Source organism: Melanostigma gelatinosum (assembly GCF_949748355.1).
Source record: "Melanostigma gelatinosum genome assembly, chromosome: 12".
Lineage (NCBI taxonomy): Eukaryota > Metazoa > Chordata > Actinopteri > Perciformes > Zoarcidae > Melanostigma > Melanostigma gelatinosum.
In genome coordinates, this window is record NC_136645.1 from 16,823,027 (window position 1) to 16,842,835 (window position 19,809).

General features: G+C 44.2%; 1 protein-coding gene across 3 annotated transcripts in view; it reads right to left on the minus strand.

Moving 5' to 3' along the window:
* Positions 1-19,809, minus strand: part of mcu (mitochondrial calcium uniporter) — a gene marked incomplete at its 5' end in the record, with an annotated part of 57,807 nt that overhangs the window by 17,832 nt on the left and 20,166 nt on the right. For 2 of the 3 annotated variants that reach the window (XR_013772443.1, XM_079280229.1), the window contains one exon: positions 9,420-9,533. Coding sequence is in view for 2 of the 3 variants with exons in the window: in XM_079280229.1 (XP_079136355.1) it covers positions 9,420-9,533 (114 nt within the window). The remainder of the gene's footprint in view (positions 1-9,419; positions 9,534-19,809) is intronic. The other variant, XM_079280230.1, reaches the window with a different exon arrangement.

Here is a 19,809-nt window from a genome sequence, read left to right on the forward strand (position 1 = left end):
TGTTTCTGTTGGGTCCAGTCCGCTCTCACACAGACTGTGAACAGTTTGCAGAAAGTGGGGCAGCGTCTGTAAACCGTCTGTCAGTCGGGAGGGCCGGGGAATGGAAGTCGCAGCAGTCAAATAGGCAGACAGCCCGTCTTTCAAATCTCAAAGGGTCCTGGGTCAGCATCTCACCCCCTGCTGCCTGCCTGTGATGGGACTTCCCTTCCTCCACGAGCTCTGGGAGCCGCAGCGGACACAGCACCCTGACTAACAGACCACACAAGGGGCGGGAGAAAAAATAACAAAAAGAATGTAGCAGTGTCTAATTAAGTCAGCCGATATTAATGCCGGATCAGACCGCATGGCTGACGACGATGTTAGAGATCGTCCCCATCCGCTCTCATCTCGCCTCTAGCTCTTCCTCTCATCCCTTTCATCTCCCCGAAATGACATTGTGACCTTAAATTGAAGTGTGCTAGTCAGCCTCCCTAATGCTCAGACAAAAACACGGTCACCATATCTCTCTGTCCTTGCGCTCACATTCACAATATCTTAATCCTCATAACCAAAATGATCTCCGCTGCGCCGCCTTTCCTCCTCAAACCTCGAATGTGATTTAATTTATCCATCTTTCTCAAGGGCCTGACCCCCACCACTGCCTTTGTTCCAGCCCGTTTCCCTCACTGCATGACTCAGTCTAGCTCGATTGTTGGTTGACTGAGCTCAGGCAAGGGTACCAAAGCATCCCCGTCACGGCGCCTCACACGCTCAACGAACTAACTCGCTTCCCATGGCTCTGAGATAATTCAAGTGATTCAGGTACCGTGAAGCGAAACATCTTCCTTTTCTGTACCAGATGTTAATACGCATGCTAAGTTACCCTCCAATGGCTACTATTACGACAAATTAGAGGTTGAACGGCTTCAGTGTGATCACTGCGTTTCTTAGAGCGGTGCCTTACGGCGTCACCCCTGGCAAGCTGCCAGATGCAGCATGGCTCCGCCTTGATCACTGGTGTTAACTGGAACGTAGAAAGTCCTTTGATGTCAGCCCAATACACCTTTAAACCCATCGACGCTCAAAAAACTTTTTCACCATTTGGTGATACGGATTACATTTGGGGGGGTTATTCTGTTGTTTGTTTCATCTTGAATTGCAGGTGATATGATGTCACCCTATAGCAAATATCTTTTGCCGTCTAAAATATCAGCTGCAAATGTCATCTTGTCCCGTCAGCTTCTCAAATTCAAAAGGCCAAGGCTTTTCTGTAGACTCATCATCTTCCAGCTATTCAGCAGTGCCTTTACTTACACACACATAAATAGTCTAGTCATCGTGCGATTAAAGCATTAATGCGGGTAAAATAACACCCCCATAAATACCATATTTTCACGATGGGATTATACTTATGAGACGGCTTACAATGTACTTTATTGTACTGTATAGTGTCGTGGATTAACTGAATGGATTATCTCCATCTCTGCTGAGACATCACAGATATCCAAGGAAGACAAAGTCAGCCCAGTTTGTTCTGTTAAGACCAACATAAACTTTTACACAGTGATGATGACTCGCCGAGCACAATCAATGACACTTTAAGGCGTGAACACTAATGGGTTTGCTCAAACAGAAAACAGAAGAAGATGCCTGAAAGGACATCTGCTTTCTTCTTTAAATATTGATTTCGTGATCAAGTCCAGATCAGACAATTGTTATAAACGAGACTCTTTAAACCGCCGTTTTTCATAAAAGATTGTAGTGATCGAAATTAAAAGTTCTAATCAAGATTCTCCTTTCATAACGTTTTCACGTCTGTGTTCTGAAACGTCACGAGTGGTGATTATTTCATTTGGGATCCACAAAACACTTGGACATAAAATCCTCATCACACCCCCATCTTTTATATCACAACTCCACTGGCTCCTTTTGCTGTCATTTTATTTGTGCAATATCTGTGAAAGGCACCAACACACAGACACACAAATAGATCAATAATGTTATTAGACGCAGTGGTGGTATCTCGGCCCTGCAGGTAGTTTTTATCCTCACAAAGCCTATCGAGTGTGCCTATCTGTGTGTCGTGGTGGTATAATCGATTTGAAAGCAACAAACGAAATGACAAGTATTTCTTATTGTGCATATTTCACGCGGCATCACCACACTGACAAAGAGCAGCTTGGATACATTGAGACCGGGTCGAGCTTTTTGTTTCATCTCTTATCAAATCGGCACTTCATCCAAATCTGATAAACGTCAGCTGCGGTGACTCATCTCACTTTGCATTGCCACTCAAAACAGATAAGTATATATTAATGTTCTTAGCAACATCCTAATTAACTGCAGAGTTAATTCAAGCCGAACAACTCTGCAAGTGCCTTTCAGACGTTCAGGTGGAATGGAGCTCATTACATATTTGTAGTGAGCGACCTTTAGAAAATCCATCCGTTAAAAGCCGTGGTGCAATTTTGTAAACCAGGAGAAGCAGATAAAGACACTGCCTTTTATCTTCCCCTGCCAGCCATGAAAGATAAAGAAAATAAAAGCTCCCTCCTGCCTCTCTGGGAGAGTCAGGACTGTACAGAACAATCAGAGGAGGACGCAGCAAAGTCCAATCAATCTTTTGTTCGTTAACAGCTTCCATTGTAAGCCCCTGGTTGAGCCTTTGGGATAAGTTGTACACACCTTTACATATGGGCTCTCTACTACATATTCATTGGACACAACACTGCCGGTGAGGAGCAGAGGGCTGTGGGTAAGTCTGTTATGAGGGATTGGTCGAGTTCTCTTCTTTCAATTGTAATTGAATGAACAAAATGTAAGTATGACCAGTCTTTATGAGAGCGTGTTTCTGTGCGATAGGCATGATTATAATAACAGCCATTTAGGTCTACTCTACAGTCTCCTTCAAAAGGTGCAGCTAAGCCTGGGGAAACTAGAACAGTCCGTTTATGTCAGGGGTTTTCAAAGTCTGAAAGACAAAATTGAAACATTGGCACCCCCTGTACGGTGTATGAATGGATGGATGGATGGATGAGGAAGATGAGAGTTTTGATATTCCAGGAATATAAGAAGAAAGTAGATTAGACATTGCAATTTACCCATTAATACAAAGACAGCAATCACTGGGCTACTAAAATAAAAACCTTTTTTTTTCCTACGATTTCAAGGCGTATTTATGGACATGTATTTGCGCCAGAAGGAAATAATGATATTCTTTCAAAGTGTGAGTCACACTGTATCTAAAACATGTGTATCATGTCTATGTGTTGATATGTGACAGAGCCATGACTCAGAGAAGGAATACGTTTTTGACTCAAATTGCACGCAGTATCTTCCACCCATGTTTCTCACTCCAATCCACTCACAGCAGAGTGAAATGAAACCTCTGGTTCATTTAGTCTAAATGAATGAAAACTGGGAAACGGCACGGCGTTGTACGACCCTATAAAAGAAGAATGATTGTTCGGAGTGGATATATCAACCACTGCATGGAACAACTGGCGCAAAGCCTTTATTACTTTTCGACATTGTTTTCCTCCCAATCGCCTTGCTGGCAAAAATACAACCAGAAATAATTCAGGTAGGTATTAAAATGAGCTTTGACAGAAAATACTTTGTGACAACGTTGAAATTGGACTGGCTGGGTGACGAGCAACTCCACACAGTCCATCTCAATCAGAGTAAATGGACGGTATGGCACGAACTCCTGCTGACTTGATGCCATAAAAAGGAGGAGGCGATGGAAATGTACACACACAGACACACACACACACACACGAGTTGAAGGGGACTTTAAGGAAACAGAAAGGAGTGTCAGCTACTTCTGCTCGGGCAGTTCAATGCATCATTTTAATAGAGCAACATGGCTCTCTTTATCGCACACCTGCCCCCTGGAGAAAACAGCAGCCCTTGTTTTTAGTAAGTGGCCATTTCCCCAACTGCTTATCACACCGATGCAAGTCTGCATAATGAGCTCTGTGTAGAACGGCTCACTCTGCCTTTGAACTACACACACCTGACAGAGAGTTCCCAAGTTGGTTTTATTAACTTTAAAAAAAGAATCTCCCTACAAAGAGACAGGAAAGAGCAACTAGAAAAAGCATTTCCTGCTGAAAATGCGTTGGAATGCTGAAAACTGAAATTAATCGCAAAAACATTGTTGAAAATAGATATCCAATTCAAAAAAAATTGCAAAAAGCTGAATAATTCAAAAAGTTTAAAGATTACAAATATGAAAAGTCATATCACACCTCTCCTGAAAGAGCTGAACATTTTGATATTTGAACAGTTTCTGTGGCTTAACAAAATTCATCAGTGGTGATATTTGTAGTAGTACAAGTGTCTTTGTTGTGTCTTTGTTGTTCCTTTGATGTTCCTTTGTTGTATCTTTGTTGTATCTTTGTTGTTCCTTTGTTGTTCCTTTGTTGTGTCTTTGTTGTGTCTTTGTTGTTCCTTTGTGTCTTTGATGTTCCTTTGTGCCTTTGTTGTGCCTTTGTTGTGCCTTTGTTGTGCCTTTGTTGTGCCTTTGTTGTGCCTTTGTTGTGTCTTTGTGTCTTTGATGTTCCTTTGTTGTTCCTTTGTTGTTCCTTTGTTGTTCCTTTGTTGTGTCTTTGTTGTGTTGTTGTTGTTCCTTTGTTGTGTCTTTGTTGTTCCTTTGTTATTCCTTTGTTGAATTAGTGAGAGAGAGAAGAAAGAATTCGTGAGAGAGAAGAAAGAATTCGTGAGAGAGAGAGAGAAGAAAGATTTCGTGAGAGATAGAGAGACAAGAAAGAATTTGTGAGAGAGAGAGAAGAAAGAATGAGTGAGAGAAGAAAGAATGAGCGAGAGAGAGAGAAGAAAGAATGAGTGAGAGAGAGAGAAGAAAGAATGAGTGAGAGAGAGAGAGAAGAAAGAATGAGTGAGAGAGAGAGAAGAAAGAATGAGTGAGAGCGAGAGAGGAAAGAATGAGTGAGAGAGAGAAGAAAGAATGAGTGAGAGAGAGAAGAAAGAATGAGTGAGAGAGAGAGAAAATAATTCGTGAGTGAGAGAGAGCAAGAGAGAAGAAAGAATTAGTGAGAGAGAGAAGAAAGAATGAGTGAGAGAGAGAGAAAATAATTCGTGAGTGAGAGAGAGCGAGAGAGAAGAAAGAATTAGTGAGTGAGAGAGAGAGAGAGAGAGAGAGAGAGAGAGAGAGAGCGAGCAAGCGAGAGGAAAGAATTAGTGAGAGAGAGAGAGAGGCTCTGATATCTCTGGCAAACTTTCTCATTTGGAGATTGTACTATGTTTTATCTTTTACAGCTTACATGACTGTTGTCCTGCTCTGCCATGTCTTTCCTCGTCTCTCCCTCTTGTGTCGCGGTGTGTGTAAATGTCACTCGAATCAGGAAACTTCTCAGAATCCTCATATCTGATTGGCCGATTTGCAACACGTAACAGCTGCAACAAATCATGTGTGTGCGGCTTTTATTTTAAAACGGGGTCGGTGTGTGTGTGTGTGTGTGGGGGGGGGGGGGTGGAGGAGGGGGGAAAGACCTCTGAAGATCCCTAAGACCTGAATGACTGTATGAGAGAGAGACTGTAGAGTTTCTGTAGCTTAAAAAATGAAGGAGGAGAAGAGGTGCGACGGAAGAAATAGAAGTTGAATAAAGAAACAGGATAACAATAGTTGGAATGCTTAACAGCATTCCAACAATAAACACTTACTGACAGAACATTGTTGTTTTTTTGACTGATCAATGTCTTTGCTGCCTTCAGGAGGAACATTACAAGACAGGGCTGATGCTTTCTCAGGAAAAAAGGAGAGCTCCTGCTGACAGAGGCTTGGTGAAGACATGAGGCAGGGAACAGGTTCAAAGTGCCTGTCAAGTGTGACTTGCTCAAGAGCTCTGCAGACTGCAGTCGCACCACCTCCTCCCCGCGCCCCGCCTCCTCCCCACGCCCTACCCTTATGCCGTGTTAATAGTCACACTACGAGCGACACGGCGGCAGGCGATTTTCAATGGAAGCCCGTCACATGAAGCAACGGACTGACTCACAAAACTTGTCGCTGTGCGGCGGATGTGACGCCGAACAAATCAAAGTTGCTGGTCGTGCGAACACAACATCATGCTACTCCTTGTCCGTCTATCTTACCTTCAGTCCATCCACCAATGCACCGTGCGATGTTGTCTTGCGTACTATTACACATTGAGTAACATAAATTGCATAAACTGGCAAGTTTCCAGAAAGGAACCAACAACCCGTTTCCTCCTTGTTTGAGATTTCTCCATTCATGCGTCAGTGTGACATTTGTCAACTTCTCCAAATTGCCGCGGCTGCCATCTGTAGGAGCGGAGTCGCAGATGGGTCGAGAGGTCCATGCATGAATAGTGCTGCTGAGAACGGCTGTGTGTGTGTGTGTGTGTGTGTGTGTGTGTGTGTGTGTGTGTGTGTGTGTGTGTGTGTGTGTGTGCATAGCTGTGACCCATCAGGCCTCATGGGAAGCTGTAGCTAAACTGATGGATGCCAAGGAGCAATAGGGAGGGGGGGAGGGAGGGAGGGGGGATTGCTTCGCTAAGTAAGAGACAAGCGTCTGTACTGCAGCAATGCAGGAGCAAGAAGGAGGGATGTCAATGAAATGGAAAAAGGGAAAAATGTGGAGATGTGGTTCGAGACAATGTTTGCAAATCAAACAAGTTCATGCATCCGGATTGTCATTCCACGTGCTGATGTCCCCTCCTTCTACCGCAGTTCTGACGGTATCATCCAGAGGCAACAAGCCCTGGCAAGGCAAACACTCCCTGCTGAGCCTCCCGTGTCTCCTCCCTCCCGGCTCCTCTGAACAAACAGCTCTCCCCTCTGGAGGCCAGGAGGCAGGGAGAGGGGCACTCGGAACACTCGGGACTATCGACTAGCTCCCTCTCAGCTAGCTCTGTTGTTTCACCCCGCTGTGAACAAGGCCTTGCTCGGATAACCCACAGCTGATGTTTTGACTTCCCGGCAGCGTAAGTAATGTATACATTTCCTCTGTTCTCATTCGCCGACCTTCCCCCAATGCCTCGCCGAGCGGCCTGCTGCAGTAAAACGTAAACGCAGTCCGAGGAAAACTCATTTTTTCATTGTACAACCACCCCCCACCCTGTGCAAACCCGTGCCTGCCTTCTCCATTTCATACAGCCCAATGACACATAAAAACACATACAGCAACACAAACAAAGCACACTGAACATACACTCGCCTCCCAGGAACGTAACCACACATACATACACATCAGTGCGAGCACAGAAAGAAAAAGGAGATGAGCTAATGCACTGCGATCCATAGCCGAAGGACTGCAAGCACTCAAGGAACAAAGATCCTGTTCCCATCATAAAATGTTCATCCCGTGCGAGCTTGTTGGTGGGCCGGGAGCATTAAATGGCGAAAAAATATACACGCTTAACCTTGAGCTGATCTTTTTAACATAATGCGTCTGCTTTATTGGATTGTAGCCAGACTCACAGGAATACCAAGTATAAAGAGTTGTGCTCTGACCAAGCAGAGACGGAGAAGCACCGAGACGTCCTTCTGCCAGATCTCGTGACTGGTCGTCATGTTCTATTGGAAGGTCGCTGATATGACACCTTGTGCTGAGAACAGTGTTGTACTAATCCTCAAGTAATACCATGTAGGAGCCAAGTTAATTCACAAGTAACCATGAACAGAAACGCTGACTTGCATGTGCACGCTCACTTTAAAAACAAGCTTCACTTAGTGGCTGTTCTGAGACTCTCAATCCTATCGCATGATCATCTTCAGCAGGTTTCACAGTCATGATATCGTAGATGTTTGAATTTCCATCTTTCTCTGAGCATTTCATGTTCATGTTGGCTGAAAGCTCGTTTAAAACTGACCCTCAACGTACATTTAAAAAGATCCTTGAAACTCAACTTGTACGGCAACATGGATGACAGATCCTTCAAGTGCTCGGAAAAAAGTGAAAATTGAATCTGCAAATAAGGGAATATGAATATTTTTATCTGCCACTTTGTGCCACACAAGCCTTCAAACTACATTGACACGAGCTATGTTGAAAACAGCACATTGGAGTACCGTCAACAATTTGTTGCAAATCCGTTTCTGCAACGCAACAACTCAAACGCTTTCTGGATCACACCGTCATCATGTGATCCAAAAACAGATGGCAAGAGTCAAACAAATGTATAACTGAGGAAGAAATAAAGTCAGCATTGCTGTCACGCTACCGGGCTCCGAAAGAGACCAGCGCACAATAACACAAACTCATCCATTATTTTGTCAGACAACAAATTTCTATTTGAAAGCGCCACGCGTACCCGGCAGGGGTAGGTGTATTAAACATCTGCACATACTTCTGTGACTCTAATTTGACTGAGCTGATTTCGGGAAAACTCCCTCATGCTGCACTAATCATTAGTAATATGTTTTTGCATGCACAAGTTTCTGCGTCTCACACACACAGCAGCGCTGTGGTTAAATGACCTGGTGGTTTGCTTTCGCACCGAAGCCACACGTCACCGAAACAGCTTGTTCTCAAGTGTAACATGCCACGTTTCATTTGCTAAACTTGCTGGTGTTTATAATCCAAATACGTATTTGCCAGAGTGTTGATTTGCAGGCCGTAGTAAGGTGTGATGGGAAGCCAGCTTTATACGCCGGCACACGCTGCTTCGTGTCAACACTGAATCAGGGTAACGACACCCCAGTGGACAGGCTGCTTTGAACAGTGGGATTTTTTGAACACATTTGAATAGATTTCTTCTGGTAACGGCTTTATTAAAAGGCTGCCATCCCGCGACCTCACCAACCTTCAAAGGATTCTCTCCTAAATAGACCTCGCATGGTAATCACTGGTAAACGGAAATAGAAACAACAGCAGATTAGTTCTAGTCAAAACAGGGACACGTGGTGGAGGATTAATAATCAGATATAGATGACGGGTGTTGTAGTCGTTGATATCAATCCAAAAACCCGTCTAAGCTGAGGCTGCCGACAGAATATATTTTGTGCTGAATGTGGGGTTTAGCACACAGTTTCGGTCTTTCAGCACTTAAAAAAGGTCTCAGGGGAATAAACCTATCCGTCGCTACTGAAACGTTCTGCGTAGATTACACTAACTGCCAATACCCAATAGGCCGATATTGATCAGATATCTAAAACAATCGGAAATGATGACACAGCAATATTCTGACTTTACAAGTGACTTTAAAAAGTGCAATAGAGTGATGAAGGCGTCCGATAGTGCTGACGATGCAGGGCCTCGCTGGCTGTCAATACATTAAAAAGCCTCGGATTGATGTGCTGTCCACCTCGCTGAGCCACACACACACACCCAAACTAGCTCTAATCAATATGGATTTGCTCCCGAGGATGTATGGTACAATAATCAATAATGTCCAAAAAATAAAGTGACAATTAAATTCCTTTACAATACACTCATACATGCATGCAGACACACTAACCTGTGGAGACAGGGCAGCGGGAGGCTGGGTGAAGAGTGTGGAGTGGGCTGCAGGCCGGAGGCTATGTGCTCTCCTGACAGTCTGACGGGTGAAAGGAGCAGACAGTACCTCCTGCTGAAGAAAAGACACAACCAGTTAATATATAACAATTTGGGGAACATTATGGTTAGAGGCAAGTGGAAACAAGGTGTTTGGGAGAGTCACAATAAAGTAGAACACGGCAAACCTCGTGCTATTTCCATAACAGCCACCATCAGGACCTACAGTACGTCACAATGAGCTAAAAAGAGGCTTAAAATAATGAGGCGTGAAAGTGGTCGTGTTATTTTCTATTCCCGACACAGGCCAGGGCAATTTCCTTTTTTCGCAGCAATTCCAACACATCGTGTGGTCGGAACTGTGCGTGGGAAACAGTCGAGCTATCATGCAAAGCTTCTCGTGAACGCCGGGAGAGGCGGCCTCCGCCGCTGTGACCGTCAATCAGAGAAGAAAGAGCCGACCAGCCTGCAGCTGCTCCTCAGTCCACATCTAAAGCAGGATAAGCAGGGAGGTATTTATTCTCCCTCCATCAGTGAGGCTGATTGCAAGGTGACCCGGTGTCATACGAGAGGAAAAGCACGAAATACAGTTGCTTCGATGTGTCTGGATGTGAGGTTGTTTTGGTAGAAAGAGCGATTTTAAACTGTGTGCGTGTGTGTGTGTGTGTGTGTGTGTGTGTGTGTGTGTATATAACAGAGGGTCACGGTAGACTAGAGTGACTGTAATACTTTCACCTTCAAGTTAGTGAATGCACTATGTTCCCATAGCCTCCCAGCTCTCACTGAGGAAAGATAAGATAGAGTTAAAGTGGGATACTCTCCCGTGATAAAACACGGAGAGCACCTTGACTGCGCCCGCTGAACAACAATTAGTGCAACCCATAAACCACTCATATTAGACCCATGTATTTGGGCTTGTTTAGCCTCTGGGGGGGGGGGGGGTCTGACGACAGACGCTTTTAGAAATACAAGCTGCTCAGTACCTTAACACTCCACAGACCTGCTCCCGGCTTTCTACGGTGAGCAACAGCAACTAGAAAGGTCAGACATGATTACATTTTCAAAATCATTCAGTCACCAGTGCAGTTAAGAGGCAACGCAAACAGTTACCGGATTTACTCAGATCCATCAAAATGCGTGGAAGACAGCAGGCGCCACCAGAAAACATGCAAATATTCATTACTTCTGATCTACATTAAAATAACATGTTTACAGGTTTTTCTGATCACATTTTTCCCAGAATGTTTCCCAGTTCAGTCATTTTCTACATCGTGTTTTGCGTAACATTGTGATTAAATGTATAATAGAAAGGATTCGTTTCACATCTCTCATTTGCTTTCTTGCTGAGAGTTAAATGTGAGGATAGATCACTCTTATGTCTGTACACTGTAAGATGAAGAAACAGCCTGCAGCCAGTTAGCTTAGCTTAGCACAAAGGCTGAGAACATAGGGAAACAGCTAGCCTGTCTGTCCACAAGCCAAAAAAAGCTCACCAATAAACATGAGTGTCATTCATCTTCTCACATTAATCGTCGCAAGAAAGCGAATAAGGCTTATTTCCTAAAATGTAAAATTATTCCTTTAAATTAGGTGAATACATTTAATAGATTGCTTCATAAATTGTTTAAAATATAAGCTATCCTTCCATCAGTCCATTCCCTTTCTCAGGGCTGCAGGAGGCTGAAGTCTTTCCCATCATGCATTGGCTTAAAGAGGCTTTGTACAGCCAGGACAGGCTGCTGGACTAACACACTGGATTCCAGCTGTGAAGTGCACAGCTAACCATTAAGCCAGCGTGCTGACGGTAAATGTAAACTATATTAATCAATCAATAGTAATCACTGGTGGCACGAGGAGCCTTGGTTTAGCAGCAATTGTCTAATTACATGTTTGCGGTGTGTCCTTTCCGCAAACAGAGCTCCAATCTATATAAATGGATGTGTGCTTAATACCTCCTCGTTGTACATGTTATAACACACACAATTACCTTTCGTTTAACGACTTCCAGCCTTGGTTAATTATGATTGAAAAGAAACAATATAATGCCCATTTCATTTTTTGCCAGTAACAGTTATGAATGTATCTTTACACAAGGAACCCGTGGCCAATTAAGTCTGTGGTTTCTCTCACAGTAATAGGCTTTTCTTAGCACACAGGCCTGTGAAGGATCAGCACCGGTCAACCTCGGGCATGAGCTTCCCTGCAGAGGTGCTGTGATAACTAGCATCGACGACGGGGGGGTTCTTTTTTCCTCCAGCTCCGCACACGAGCAGAAGTAACTCTTGAACTGTTGACAGTTAATAAGACGCACCTCTCACTGTTCGTGAGTGTGTTTGACATGGCCTTTTCAACACCAACTGGAGCTTTCACACATAGAGTGTAGAGCGTCTTCAGCATTAGATAAGCAGTGGACCTTGTGTCTAAGATAGCATGATGCAGCAGGATCACTGCCTCCTCCTTATCTTTGCCAAGTCAGACATACAGCATCCACTCCTAGGAGTGGCCTGTATTCAAGCCTCGAGGGACTATAAAAAGTGTCCATGAACTGCCAAGAGATTCTCCTCCGGTCTGCTACTGTGGAGGAGGAACTAGCATTCTTCAAATTGTTGCCGCTGTGATGCGGGATATTTCCTGACGCTAGCTCTCTGCCAAACAACCAAACTGACTCATTTTCATTCTGGCAGCAAATTCAAGCTGCGGCAGTACGGTTACAAAATAATATGGCTGTATGTGTCAATAAGCGCCCATTCAATAAAAACACTGCAGGTTTTACTTATTGTGCAATAACTGTGGGTGTGCAAAATAAACACCAAATACAATATAATCATGTCGTACATCATGTTTTTTTTGCAGGATCACATATATATGAAATCCATATTCAAATAGAATTCAGTCATACGTTTAAGATAGATTTTTTGAAATTTCACAATAGTTCAATATTATTAATGCGAGAACACAAAAATAACGACATCTCCACAGGCTGTGGTGTGAACACAGAACAAACCTGTGCTACCGGTTCTGGGCAATGAGGTCCCTTTTGTCTGAGCGGGAGAGGCGAGCAGATCCTACTCTCATCCACCCTCTCAATGCTTCAGACGCACATGCATTGATGTGTTAAAGCTCAAAGCTCGGGGTTAAACAGTAGGCTTTACAAGCAATGATTCACAAGCTTTAATGTTACTCAAGATGTGAAGCTGTGTGCTCCAGCTTACATACAGGAGTTGTTTCTCCTCTGCACCACCATCAAGGGAAGCCCCCGTCTATTTCTGTTGATTAGATTGCCACAGAGGAATACAACTGCTCTCTCTAGATACCAACCACAACACACAGTGTAGAATCCTACAGAATGTACACACACTCAAGACAGCCCATTATCCTGATACAAGACATAGACACAATAGGCAACAAGCAGGTGAGCAGACAGGCCGATATGTTCTGCTTGCAAAAGTGGCAACTCAAATGTAACCAGCAGGAAAACATCCCACATGGTGGACAGGGTGAGATGTGTTCAGTTATTTATAAGTCACAGAAGGGCTGGGCAGTAAACTGGTAAATAGATAAAATAGACAACAACAAATAATGGATTTTAAGCTTGATTTTTACAGCGTTAACGGCATGAAGAGCTATGTTCTGTTAATCAGTGTTAACGGCTACACACGGCAGAGGACTGTAAAGCCATAGTGTAGGATGAAGGCCTCTCATCAGTCCCTGCTGGTCAATACCCCGATGATCCAGCATTTTATCACCTCTGCACAATTTGTATAAAACCAATTATCCACTATTTTGAACTTTCCTCGTCACATTACACCTAAACCTGACACTTGAGCTGAAAGGCCCAAAAAACTGCTTCTGAGGCGAAATAATAAACACTGGATCCTCGGCAGGGCTTCAACAAACCTCTCAGTTATAGAAATATTATGACAAAAGGGTCAAGCAGGTGTCACAATATGGTGTGAACACGGTTCACACCATATTGGCTGACCTCAATATTGCCCGTTGTGTTTACACGACGCATGTTTGTTCAAATAAGACGGTCACCAACATGACACCAGAATAAACATCAGGGTTTTCTTCACCGCTATAAGACTTGGGCATTGTGCAAGACACTGCTTGCTGGCTTGTGTGGCTTCATTTTATTAATGTTTTCTTTCTATTTAGAATTTAGACAACTCCATGTGTCTGTTTATTCTTAAGAAAAAGGCTCTACATGCATTATTATGCTATTATATTATCAATATATCAGGGGCATTAAATGGTCTTGAAATCGTTTATCGCAATTATCTAACAAAACATGGGAATGCTATTTGTTCCGTGTTAAGTGGGTTAACAAGAACAGCAGAAGGTGAATAGAATAGAAAAAAGATGCATGACGGCTATTTTTACATACACCATATCCTCTTGCCCTCAAATATACAGAGCTCATTAATATTGCATGTATAGTACATGTGGAGTATGAGATGTATCTTGTGTTTTCTCTGTGAAGTGCTGTAGTCAGCAGGCTCTGCAAAGCTGCAACTTGTCAATGACTCTGCACCAAAGTAGCCAAAATGTATTGTCCAATTTAAGTGATTCACATTGTGATCTGGCTATCTCCGCCCATTCCCTTATCTTTCTTTCTCAGTTTCTCTTCCTGTCTTGCTCATTGGCCCTCTCTGCATCTCCCTCACTGGAAGGGGCAGTCAACCCCAGGGAGATGGGGGAGAGAGCAGGAGGGGGTAAGGGATGGAGAAAGTGGGGAGGCTGCACGCAATCACTGGCCACCGAGAGCAGAGATGGAGAGTGAGATAGGAGAGGGGAAGAGGAGAGTTAAATCTAATTTCCAACACATTAAGCACACGCTGTTACCCAGTGCATGCACACGCAGGGTGAAGAGGGGTGTGGGGGGGCTGCCGAGTGACCGCTATCCAATGAAAGTGCTTTACAGCTGAGGAGAACTGATCCATTTACAGGGATTCCCCAGATGTTCCCTGATGACAGGCAGACATATAAAGACAGGAGCTGAAGGACAGATAGCAATAACCTGTCCAGGTAAGCCAAGGGGATGGGAAGGACTCAAACTAACGACATCCTAAACCCACGCAGGCTCCCAGTGAACCCGACAGTTAACCTCTTCCCTCAAGGACATTTGCAGGCATTTGTGTGTATGCCTGCGGATATACAAGTGAGTTGTGTGAGCTTTGCCGCCAGGCTGGACAAAGAAATTTCCGGAGCCACGCTGCAGGGTTCCTACAAACCGATATCAACCAGACAGAAGGGGGAGAGGGCGGCACAGTCAGTGACCGCCTTCGCCATTTATCACTGGAGAGACGTGATGCAACCACGTCCTACCCACGCCCTACCATGTATTCACGGATACACACACAGACGCACACGTACGCAAACAGGGTCATGGAGGCAGGCGGGGTGTGTGGAGAGTGAGGTTGACAGCTCGGCGGCTCCTGCTGCGGCAGAGATGAATGGGCGGGCTGAAAACTGCCTTCATTCATAATGGAATACGGAAACAAAGCAGCTTCATCCCAAGGTGTCTCAGGGACTCTGAGAGGAGGAGAACAGACAAAGGAAGGAAAAGCAGGGGGAGCCTAAGACACAACAAGAGAGCTGTGCAGCCAGCACACAGACGCATGCTAGAAAGAAGTCATACACGTACCATAAACAATGTTTCTCTGATTCATTGCCCCAGGTGTTACCTATATACAGCTGAGAAGGGCGGAGAGAGCCACACTGTTACATTGCAGGTATTGCTGGGCCAGAATGGCCTGGAAATGTCAGAACAAACATCGCTGACTTGATCCCCTTGAGCATTTAAAGGGAGGAGCTAAGGTCCAGCAAACAAGAAAGAACTGAATATGAAGACAAAAAGGATTTAAAGTACGGCAAGCACAGTACGCTTTAATGTAAATACAGATGGACAGGGCGGGGAAACAAAACAGGTTGTACGGAATGGGCTCTTTTGCTTTGTGTCATATAAAAGACACGTCGTGGCAAGCTGTGGAGATAAAGCTGATGATCAGCGGTACTGAGAGTAGAAGCGTAGGCGTGAGGGGGAGGAAGCACAGGCACACGAGAGAGAGACGCAGTGAGCGAGCAGAGAGAGAGGACAGGAGGGACTGTGCATGAAAAAATACCGGCTGAGTGTGTGCGTGCGTGTGTGTGTGTGTGTGTGTGTGTGTGTGTGTGTGTGTGTGTGTAAGAGTGAGAGGGTGTGTGTATGTCTGCAGGTCTCGCTCTGTGTCTGTGTGTGTGCGTGCGTAGTCATTACAAAGCAAGCACTCCCTCTTAGCATCAGTGAAAGCCACAAATAGCAAGAACCACCTACTTACCCAATGCTGTTGTAAGAAATTTGAGTAAAAAACTGTAGTTAGTAGATATAATAAAAGTGTTTAATAATTCATAATTAATAATTCATAGTTAGTCATAATCATAAGGGTTTTGAGAATGCATAATTAAGATAAACATAAGCATAAACATACATGCAGAAGCATGAAGCTTCTGCCAAGTTGCAGAAGTTTAACTTTCATACTGAAGGATTATTATAGAAGGGGTTAAAACGTAACTGACGGTCATTGAATGTGTTAGACTCAGGGGCAGACAGCCGAATACACTCCTGGAAGTTAGCCAATAGGAATCGAGATAAATGGAGAGGAGGTGTTATCGAACAGATGTGGGAGGTTTAATTTAAGCCTTTTTCCTCTCTCGTGTCATGGCTCTCGGAGGACGGACGTGTTTTTCACCTGAGAAGCTGAGTTGAGGTTTTTTGCAAATGGGGTTTTATTGTTTTAATATGTCATAGGAGTGTACACTCCAATGTGTAACTGTAATCGTGCTTACATCAGTGGAATTAAATTCCTTATAATTGTAAACCAGTTTTGGTAGCGTTATTGATGCAGCGTGTCGACGGCACAAAGCCGGCCACATGGCTGGCTCCGGCCTCCCCTTTGTTATGAGGTAAAAATACTACCGTAACAAATTTGGCACCCCAGATGGGACAGTCTTGCCGGCCTCGCTGTGTGTGCTGACGGCGGCGGTAGTCAAGCAGACAATCCTGGGCCCACAATATCGGTCGGCAGAGCCGTTTCATGAAATCTGTGAGTTAGCTATTAGGATCTTAGGGGAATCTCTGCTTGGCTAAGCGCTGCTAACGGCTAACGCTACGTTGCCGGTGGGTACGTTCCGACGAGGGAGGCCATGTTGTTCCACTGAGGTAAGTACGATTTACTGTCTGAAGTATGATGAACTTAAGGGATTAGTCAAGAGTATAAGGATCCTAAGAATTAATTAAAGACGGACAGCGCTGTGTAAGTAAGTAAATCACCACATTGGAATCAAGCAAGCTGTGGTACGGGCGAAACTGCTTTGCTCATGCTGGGAGCCTCCTTCGGCCCAACATAAGTATTGTTAGGCCTGCAGATAGCTAGTTTAAAGCAGTTATGTAGCGAGGCGAACTGAGATGTTGTGGGCTTTGAGGGGCTTAGGTGTGCAAACCTTTGTGGGCTTAGTCCACGAATGTCGGGTCACGTCGCATAAGTTGCTTAGGGAGCTAGGCTAGCGGGAGTTAGCTTCTGAGGCCGCAGGCTTCAGGAAAGACACTCTTGCTAGCTTTGGCTGTGAATATAATTAGTGGATCATGTGGTGATTCAGAGGGCGTAGAATAAGGGCTTTGGTGAAACTAGACAGACTGGGTGAGTGGTTTGTGGCGTTGGAAGTGAATAACTCGCGTTTCATATACGTAACAGTGAGCTCAGGTCCGGCGGAGCTAAAGCCCGTTAACCGGAGGTTTAAGGGTTAATAATAACAATAATACGTGTGACTAGTCTGTGTTTTAGCAGCGTGGAAATACGTTTAAAATGATGACTAAATAAGTCCAATAATACGTGTGACTAGTCTGTGTTTTAGCAGCGTGGAAATACGTTTAAAATGATTGATATTGCATGACCGCGCTGTGGGGAGCTAACGCTAGCTACGTGTAGCTCCGGCGTTGCGGTACGATGTATGTAAAATAAGTGCTTATAAAATAAAATAACGGCTGGATTGAGAGAGGGGACAGAAGGCGTATGAGTGGAATTAAAGTGTGGGATTTTGGTGATACTTGTGTGTGCGTACGCTTTATCAGAAGCTCCGTTTTTTCGTTAGCATTGCGGATAGCATATCTGTAAAAAAGCCGGTTTCATGACAACTTCCGGTTTGGCGCAGAACAACTTCCGGTCCGGCGCAGACGGCAAGGCAAGTTTATTTGTATAGCACAGCTCAAAGTGCTTCACATAAAACCATTAAAAGCATCTAAACATAAGGCAAAAGAAAAGAAAAGGAGATTTAAAAACAATTAAACAGAAGGAGTAACTGCTAGTTAATGATAATAATAATATTAAACCTAGTGTTTTGAATCTGTCATTACATTAGTACTAAAAGAGACTGACATCTGGTGACTTAGAGAGACAATCACAGCATAGTTTTATGCCACCCAGTGGCTTCCTAGATAAATTACACAAAACAGTCTTAGAAATTCATTGTCTATGACCTTTGTGCTTACATCCTGACTTTAGTTTTAATTAAGCAGTATAACTTTAGTTGTTGACTTTGGTTTTAATTCAGCATTTTAACAAAGATTAATGGTTTCAGTTGTTCTTCAATTCTTGAACTTAATTGTGATTCATTCTTGTGCAGACCAGAGTGTAAGTGCAGTTCAACAGTTTGACTTGCCTTGGTATTTCTGATTGAATATCTTGAACACAGTTATTGATTTTAAAGTTGAATTTAATATTTAATTGATTAATTATTCATTGTTTTTTAATTTCATTTTACTTCCAATTTTAAACCTTTCGAATTCTGATTTGGAACTGGATTGTGATTGTGATTCTGATTTAGATGTTGAGTTTGATTTCGGAATTCCAGCTTCAATTTTGGATTCGAGATTCCTTCACATATCCAGTATTGACTAATTTTGGTACATTTACTATTTTACATAGTTCCTAAGAATCAATTTTGACACGGACGGCGCAACATATTTGAGAGATCGTTGACCTCTCTTACACTACAGACGTATGCTAACATTTACTGCTGAACTTTTGGCAGTTCTGTGTTTGTTTCAGTCAAGGTGTGTGGCTGAGTCGGTCCAGATCTGGGAAGTGGAGCAGCGGATCCCAGTTTTGGAGTCAGCGGCCACACGCCATACAGCACAGAGGGTGAGTTGATTTTGATTCATGTGATGACAAGCATGCACATGTAATACACACATTTGAATACTCCTAGGCTGCATAATGTTTACATTAAAGAAGCAGAGTAAGGAAGTAGGAGAGTTGGTAAAATCCAACGGACAAGCTGAGTTTGTGCCATGGGGACATCGAGACATGGACGCACTGGAAAAGGCGTTGCCACCGCTGGCAGGTGGAGCCAATCCGTGGATCCGTGTCTTTGAAAAACTCACAGCAGCTGATAAATTGGCATTGGGAGACATCCGTGCCGTGATGATCCACACCGAAGGAACAGCCAAATTGAACATTTTGGAGGTAAGTACAGGAACGACCAACAGGGGGGATGAAACCCCATTTGACAACTTTCGAGGAGTTTTCTGGTCAGCAATGCGGAGAATCTGGGCCAAAAAACCAAAAACGAACTCTCTTTCGGGACTGAAGATAAAACCAGAGGAAGAAACCCATCAGTACCTGAGGAGAGCTGAAGAAGAGTGGCAGAGGGCAACAGGGGGGAGACATGACGGCAATGAAGCCACCACTGTAGTATGGCGACACACTGTGCAGATGGGCCTGCCTCCACCGGTACGGACAGCGCTGGGAGAAGTAGTAGGCTTGAGCAACATGAAAGATGCCATGTGGAGGAAACACCTAACTCACTACAACCAGCGACAGCTAACTGAGAAGACAAAAGGACAGGAAGACATAAAGAGCATGCAGCGGCGGCTGCTGAAACTTCAAATAGCGGCGGCTGACAGAGAGATAAGTAGAAAACATCTGGCCAAGAAACAGATGGCCGTAGACAAGGCTCAGGCCTCACAACAGCCCCAATATCCAGCTGCACCCCCGACCTCATACCAACCAAATCCAGCAGTACCAGCCCACACAGTGGTGTACTACCAACCTCCACCACATTATAGAGGCAGAGGACGTGCACGTGCATCCAACAGAGGCAGAGAATATGGAAGAGGCAGAGCTTACCAAGCAGGCGGATATGGCCAACCAGGAAACAGAGAAAACCCTGACAGGTTTGGTGAGTGCTACGTATGTGGGAGAGAAGGTCATTGGGTAAGAGATTGCCCACATAAAAGGAGAGGAAGACAGATCAGTGCAGCACCACAACATGCTCCGTTCCCACCACAACATCAGCAGCACCTAGGACCAGGT